This window comes from Rhipicephalus sanguineus, chromosome 2, assembly GCF_013339695.2.
Source record: "Rhipicephalus sanguineus isolate Rsan-2018 chromosome 2, BIME_Rsan_1.4, whole genome shotgun sequence".
Taxonomy (NCBI): Eukaryota; Metazoa; Arthropoda; class Arachnida; order Ixodida; family Ixodidae; genus Rhipicephalus; species Rhipicephalus sanguineus.
In genome coordinates, this window is record NC_051177.1 from 236,166,451 (window position 1) to 236,174,751 (window position 8,301).

Consider the following 8,301-nt stretch of genomic DNA (forward strand, 5'->3'; position numbering starts at 1 on the left):
AGAAAAGATCCTCAGCGAGGTAATCGGCGACACCGACATGGGTACACCGAAGCAGCTGAGTGTCAGAACGATGCGCAGGCTCCTGAATGACATTGGATTTGCATTTTGGAAGCGAAAAGGTAACTGCACTGCTGGAAAGAGACGACATCATCGTGTGGCAGCGGAAATATCTGCGGACCATTCGAGAAATGCGAAAGGAGAAACGGTACGTACAGCTACTGCTTCCATTTGCTGGACAGAGATATGTCAACGATGTCAATTAAAACACAAATGCCGAATGTAAAAATTCAGAGTTGAAAGAGTAGGAAGAGGAAATAACGACGGAAGTTCTCGTACCGTTAAATATTTAATTTTTAATTCACCCGTCCTCATACATGTTGCTGTTCATCTTGATTTGTATTTTTTTGATGGCTTGCTTCTGCACCTGTGGCTCTCATTTGTATTTTAAGCAAGCGAAGGCACAAGTACGTATTGACGTGTTCTAATGAAGTATGGATAGCTCTGAATGAAGGTACAGTCGAGTCCACTTATAACAATACCGGTTTTAACAATATATCGGATATAACAATGGACAGCCACGGCACCGTCAGCTTTTCATTGTATTCTATGGCAAAATAAACCGCTTATAACAATGCTGTCATGATGCAATATCGGTTATAACAATTAAATGTGGGCACTGGAACCAACCCTGAACGAAACAGAAATGCAAAAACGCTGCAAAAATGCCAGCCCAACCCCACCTATTACGCAAACGGGCATGAGAGCATACGCGCGGCGACCAGGCGATAGCGCACTTGGCCTCGCACGCAGTGAGTGCGCGTCGAAGAGGCTCGCATGCCACCGCTGCTTTCGCCTGCCGCGGCGACGCGGAGGAGCGGGAGGAGGACCGGATGGGTGCCTCTAAGGGCAGTTGGGCAGTCCATTCTGAGGGTGCGCCGCCTGTAGAAAAAGCACCGGGGCGCCTAAGCCGCTGCAGCAGCAGCGCTGTGTGCACTGTGCCGACCTCCCCTATTCTTCGCTAATTTGGCCACGTCTCCAGCTCCGCCGTTTGCAGTGCTTTGCACGTGTTCCAAGTCTGGTGCTTACCAGCGTCGTTTTCCTTGCCTGTTGTCACTGTCGCCTCAATCCTCCTGTTTCCGCATGCGCGAACATCGTTGCGCGCACAACGATGGCAGACCGTCCTCCAGAAAGCAACACTCCAGTGAAGAGGAAGCGAACGGCAATACCTCATTAAGTGCTCTTGTTTATCATGTTCCCCTCATTAAATGCTCTTGTCACGTTTTCTTTGTTATTTTCAGCATAACCCGCTTATAACAATAATCGGTTATAACAATGATATTTTCATGGCACCTCAATATTGTTATAAGTGGACTCGACTGTATTTTGTTATTCATGTGAGTAGGAACCTTCTGCAAACATTTTTTTATTTTTGTATTTTCCAGTACCACCCAAAAACTGCAAATATCTGCCTGCCCGGTAGAATGATATTAGATGCACATCATAAATTTCTTCTGTCTCAATTGACCCCTGTGGTTAAAAAATGAAACCTGGCACATTTTTCCCTTGCTTTCGCAGGGCTATATACTACCTTGACGAGACTTGGGTCAATGCTCGGCACACCAAGCAAAAGGTGTGGGAGGACGCCACTGTGTCGTCACTTGAGGACACCTTCCGCAAGGGTCTCACAACTGAGCTTTGCGCACTGAGCGGCAAAGGTGGTCGGCTCATAGTCCTCCATGCTGGAAGCGAAAACGACTTTGTGGATGGGACATCTCTCGTTTTCCAGGCGAAGAATTGTGTTACCAGTGACTACCACAGTGAAATGGATGGCCCACGCTTTGAGAGATGGTTCAAAGAACAACTTCTACCAAACATTGAGCCACGAAGTGTAATTGTCATGGAAAATACTCCATACCATAGTGTTCAGCTTGAAAAGTTGCCCTTGACGTCGTCGCACAAGGCCGAGATTCAGTCTTGGTTGACTCAAAAAAACATCCTGTGGTCTAATGACCAGTTGAAGCCCGAGCTCATTCAGGTGGGTAACCAAAAGAAGCACCATTTTTCTGGATACCTGAATGATGCCTTGGCCAAGGTTGCTGGTCTTGACACTGTTTGGCTTCTTCCTTGCCATTGTGAATTCAACCCTATTGAAATGGTATGGAGCCAGGTGAAGGGGTATATTGCAGCCAAGAACAGGTCGTTCACTCTTGCTGGAGTTGAAGAACTTCTGGACGAAGCCATTGCCCTCGTGACTCCAGAAAAGTGGGCGCGCGAATGCGCTCATGTGGTGCGTCTTGAAGAGGAGGCCTGGGAGCAGGATGGTGCAATCGAAAGCACGCTCGGCAGCATCATAATTACTCCGGGATCTGACTCCAGCAGCTGCAATGACAGTAGTGTCAGTGAATTGATTGGTATAGAGGAACTCTGCTGAACCCGGTGTGCGCTGGCTCATGTGATGCTGATTGTTTGTGAGATGCTATGTATTCCTTTTTGATGGCCAACAGCTTGGAAGTATGCTCTGTTATTCTAAAAAACAGGGCATGCAAACAAGGACACAGGAAGGAAGTCAAGACACCACAAACGCCAAATAACAAGTGACGATGTGCACTATCCGCTTACGTGATTCTGGTTGCATGCAGCACCAAGCAATCATTTAGTATGTTTGTTGTCAGCCTGCGAATTAGTCTTTTGATTGTCAGTTGTGGGTGGCACTTGTACATCACACATAAAACGGCAGCTGAGGAGTGCAGGCAGCGCTGAGTGATGCATCACATATCTTGTTCCACCCGAAAGAAATGGTAGCAAAATTTTGATTACAACCCAAGAGACTGTAAACAGCCTTTCTTGTTACAGGTGGATAAATTGACAAGACTGGATGAATTATAGCTCAAGAGCTGCGAGATGGAAGTGACTTCCAGAAATGCACTGTCTCATCATTTGTAACTGTTTCGCTCATCTGGCGAAAAAATACCACCATTGGTTACACTACGTACGTGGATAATAATTAGTACCCACTTGCTCATGTTTTGTTTGTCTCTTCGATTGCACATGTTAATTGCTTAAGTAAATGGGCACGTTGAGCACAAATACTTCTTCAAGTGCATTTTTACAGGGCCAAATGACGAGGTCTTAAGGGAATACGCGCAGTAATGTGCGCGCCTGCATGAAGTTCTTACTGTACACTGTAGTCAGGTGCATCATATAAGTGCTCACGGAGTCATAAATGTTTCGTTGAAAATACACGGCTGTCTGGCTTTGATAGATTAAGTTGGCTTGAAAGAAGGGGACACAGTATTAAAGGTTTATTCCTGTGACTGGTGTGCGTGTGTGTGTGTGTGTGCATTACTACTTGAGCGACTTTTAGAGTTTAGCCAGCTGATTATGCAGGAAATATATATAACAAAACATCTTGTTTTAGCTGCTGCAATTTTTCACGTAGCACAATTTATTCCTCCTGACAAATACTCGCCGTGTCCAGATTTAAAACTGTCTGCAACAGGCCGTGGTAGCCGTGTGCGTTCAAGGAGTTTCCTTGCTGGTTCAGAAATAGTGTGTGTGAATACCAGCCACAGCCACGAAAATCCAAATTGTAATGTGGAGGGAAGAGGGATGATGTAATCACCAGGCTGAGTATGGCTCAGAATGTTGGCACTGGACAAAGTTAGCTAATGAAATGTGCTTTACGATGTCATGAACCAATTATTGTTGGCGAAATGGTAGGTGACCATTTATTTTTGAACTTAAGAACCAGCGCTAATTGTGTAGATGTTCAGAAAGCATGACATTTACAGACGTGCAGGGGTTTACACGCCTTCCTGTTCTAAGTAAGTAACCTAACAAGTGCAACATACGATTGCTATCCTGAGGTGTACATAACCGGCGCCATGCAGTGAAGAAAAGGAATAAATGCCGACCACAATAAAAACACTTTAAAAAGTATTGTGAGAAATGACCGCATGCCCGTACGGTTTTAATGAAGGAAATGAAAACGGGCAGCAGTTGGGATTGAGCACAGGATTCGTGGGTTCTGCAGTGGCGCGAGGTCACCGCTATACGTTTGCTGCGCTCTAAGCACGCTACACACGTCAGTTTTCAGCTCTAGATGAGTTTACATACAGTCGAACCTCGATATATCGAACGGCACGGCGATCGCGAAATAGTTCGATATATCCAGAATTCGATATAAAAAATCACGTCAAAAATGCGTCAAGAACTTGTGGAAAACAACCAACGAACCAATCGTGGTGCAGTAAATACTCACTTGAAGATTCAAACAAAGTATTTATTGTGTTGGCTTAAAATACTGAAAAAGAGTAGCCTGCTTTTTGTTGGCAATGGCGTGTTTGACGACTGCGTCCTCAACATAGTCCAGGCGATCCACAAGTGAAAGGCCGGTGCCTTCAATCGCACTGCAGTGGCGGCGCGCAAGGGCCAAAGCGGCTACGACCTCAGCTGATGTCGGGAGCGGGGCACCATCAGCGCTTGCGGGATCCACCTCGGCAGCGTCTTCATTCGGCTGCTCAGCGGTAGCTTCGGCGACGATCTCTACATCCATTAGCTCCGCCGTTGTACCAGTGCTGTCACCTCCAACGAAGTCTTCGATGCACATGCTTTGCGGCTCCGCACCAACAAAGCTCTCCAGCTTGCTCCACGTTTCGGCGAGCTCGCTTTCTTCATCTGTGCATGCCAACATAGCTTCCTCGGATTCTTCCACTGATGCTTCGTCAGTGCGTCCACCGAAGCCCGCATGCCGAAAGCAGTTGGCTATCGTCGACTGCTTGACGTTTTCCCACGACGCCTTGAGCATTTGGATGGCGCCCAAAAGATCGATCTTCAGATCTTGGCCCATCCGGAGTCTTACAAGCAAAATGTCGATCAGCCGACGCTTGTAGATAGACTTAAATGTGCGGATAATGCCCTGGTCCAACGGTTGGAGCTTCGAAGTGGTGTTGGGCGGCAGAAATACCACTTCGATGTTGCTCAGCTGGGCATCGGTGTGGTGTGCCGTGCAGTTATCGAAGATAAGGCATACCTTCCGTCCCTGACGCACCAGGTCCGAATCCCACGCCTTCAGCCACTTGAGGAAAATTTCCCTCGTCATCCACGACTTCTTATTCCAGGCATAAGTCACCGGAATATTGGGGCAGTTCCGCATGCACCTCGGGGTTTTAAATTTGCCAATTACAAGTGGCCGCAGCTTTGTGCTCCCATCCATATTGGCAGCCAATAGGACCGTCACACGGGCCTTGCCTTGCTTGCCTCCGTGGCACTTGTCGCCGTGAGTGTCCAGCGTTTGCCGCGGAAGCATTTGCCAGAACAGGCCCGTCTCGTCAGCATTAAAGATTTGGCTCGGCTCATACTTGGCGAGAACTTTGGGCCACTCATGATCAAGCCACTTCTGAATTTCTTCATCATTGGCGTCCTCACTCTCTCCCGACACAGTCTTCCCGACAATGTTGAAACGAGTCTTAAAACGTTGTAGCCAACCGCTACTCGCACTGAAATTCTCGACGCCGAGAATGAATGCAAAGTTCTTTGCCTTCTGTTGCAACATCGGCCCCGATACAGGAATATTTCGGGCCCTTGCTGTCCATGAACCACTTGTGGAGAGACTTCTCAACATCTTCAAAAGCAGCTTTGCGTACACGCCGCGCGCCCGAGTGCTGACTCTTCTCGGCCTTGGCCTTTATGTCGGCTTTGTTTTTGAGCAGAGTACTCAATGTGCTCCTTGGTATGCCTAACCCGTCCGCGACGCTCGACTTCTCACCATTCTCAACGCGCTGGATTGCTTCCAGTTTTGCTGCAAAAGTCAGGGTCGTCCGTTTCTTCGCTTCTGCAGCCATCACTACACACACCACAACGCGCGGCAGGCCTAACACACGAGCACAACAACGACCGATGCGACGGATGCCTGGCGATACTATCAAGGAGGAGCTGGTGCAACAAGTGCAGTGCGTCGTTGCTGAAAGGCTGCGGCGTGCGTATGCCGCTACGTTCAAGTGGTGCACTCGGCGCCATCGATGTGTGCAGCAGTCGTAAACGCCCACCGCGCTACCGCTATTTTCGAGAGTTGCGGGAAAGCTCGCCGCCTGTCAACGGAGCGCGGGCGGTTTGGGGTGGCCGAGTTCGATATATCCATTATACGTCAAACTTCGTTCGAAATAAAAAATTAAAAATGCATGCGATTTCCCACGTGATATAGGCAATAATTCGATATGTCCGTGTTCGATATATCGAGGTTTGACTGTATCAATGCATGCCCTAAAAATTTCAGCGCTGAAAACATTCACGTCATTTCTGGACGACACAGAATGGCACAGACAAATTAAGCGTAGGGAACGAAGCGCCAATATGCCTGCACGCTCGGTAATCGTGGTTCAACGCAATCAACCAAGGAGCACATGCGAAGAAATGAACTGCAGGAAATACGCATCTGTAACGCTGAAACTGAAACCGAAGTAAGTTCATCGGGGACTACTTTGGCGCAGTAACTCAGAGCAGTTAGCTCCGCCCCCGTAGATTTTCCTTCATTGCCACAGAAAGTTATCCCCGAGTATACTAATGTGGTTTTCCGCTGCCTCCAGGATCGAAGGCATTGGAAGCCATCACGTGATGATGATTTTTTGCATGACTCATATTGACACAGCCAACGGTCAATTTTCATGTTTCATGAGGTACCTGAGGCTTTTGCATAATAGTTGACTTAATTATATATTCCTGTTGTGCTTCAAACGAGCTACCAGCGGCATTTCCAGAGCAGACGATGTCAGTTCACGAATCACCGCCACTCAATCGCCACCGATTTCATATGCAGTCACGAGCCTCTGCGGAGAGCGCATTTTCAGTGTTGGAAGCGAGATTTTGCTTTTTGGAGCAGATTCTGGAGCAGAAAAAATGCTAATTTGGAGCCGCTATTGGTGTTTTTGTAGCAGATGGCAAAATATTCAAAACAACTCCTGCAGTTAAAAGCATCATTTAAGCATCTCATAAATATTAATATTCATTATTTAACATATTGCACATACAATAACCAGTGCAAATTGCAAGGCACAAATAATTAAGCAGATGGATAGTCATTGAACACTAAGTAAGATGACCTGTATATTTAAAATACCAGTACTTGTGGCAGAAATGATATAAAAGCGATAAAGCCGAGCACCAAATTATAAAAGTAACGACAGTCACCTATAACAGTTGTCAAGGCAGCAGTTTATAATCGGTACAAAATCAAAGGAATGTATTATTTTCAGATTTCACCAAAATTACCTACACTGAAAAAAAAAAAGAGCAGCTAAATGAGCTATACACATAAAATGCCAGTTCTTGTGGCATAAATGAGCTCAAAGCTAACAAAGCAATAAATGTAATTAGTCACACATCAAAGTCGCCACAGCAGCAGTTCGTAGTCAGTATGATATCTAACTGATTTCACATACATTTCCCCAAAATAGTCTGCTTATCAGGTGCATATATACAGCTAACTCGGATGCATACTGCCACATGCTGTGCCAGGTTTTGCAGCTGCAACTGTCGAGCGACAGCTGTTACGTCAGTTGCATAGGTTAGAGCCGATTGAGATAAGCTTTAAACTTCTGATGGGCTGATCGTATCAGGCAGGACCATATCTGATGACATGTATGTGCATGTCTTGTGTTCCTTCACAGTGCTCATATACTGGCAGCACATAGGTTGTAGGTTGTTCTTTTGTTTGGCCGCACCCGTGCATGTATACGCCGCTCTGGTTTGGTTAGTTTCTTGTGCGTTTCTCATGCGAGGCACAAGTTTGCCTCATCAGCAATAAAGCTTGTCTGCCGCACTCACGTCTTCTGTGGGTTCTGGTGATGAAGACGCCCTGTGACAATATCGTGCCAGCACTTGTGGCGTTGTCGTTATGTCAGTATGCAAATAGCATACAATCTGTATACTAGCATAGTAGGATGATAGTATTCAGCTTGCTTTTGGTTTCGTTGAGGCTTGCTGGACGGCCACATGGTTAAAGTTTGTTGTTTTCAGTTTCCCAGCACCATCTCGGAGCAGGTTTGGAGCAGTTACTAATAAAAACCACAGTTTGGAGCAGCATGGAGCAGCATTTCTCTTTTGGAGCAGTTTGGAGCAATTGGTGCAGCACTTCCAACAGTTGGAAAGACTGCCGCTCCAGCGTCCCAAGTAATGACGTAATCGCCACCATCTTGTCCATTTCAGCGGCCATCCAGAACAGCGATAACTGAAGGCGGAATGGGCGCTAGAATCGATAGCGAGTCACAATGAAAGCAGCCAATGGCAACCATGCGGAGTATGGTT

At 46.8% G+C, this 8,301-nt stretch overlaps 1 protein-coding gene across 1 annotated transcript; it reads left to right on the forward strand.

Moving 5' to 3' along the window:
• Nucleotides 1-86: 86 nt before the first annotated feature.
• On the forward strand, nt 87-2,431 carry LOC125757469 (uncharacterized). Its single transcript, XM_049413072.1, has 2 exons — nt 87-205; nt 1,576-2,431. Exons 1-2 carry the CDS (start codon nt 87-89, stop codon nt 2,429-2,431), a joined length of 975 nt encoding a protein of 324 aa, XP_049269029.1.
• The last annotated feature ends 5,870 nt before the right edge of the window (nt 2,432-8,301 follow it).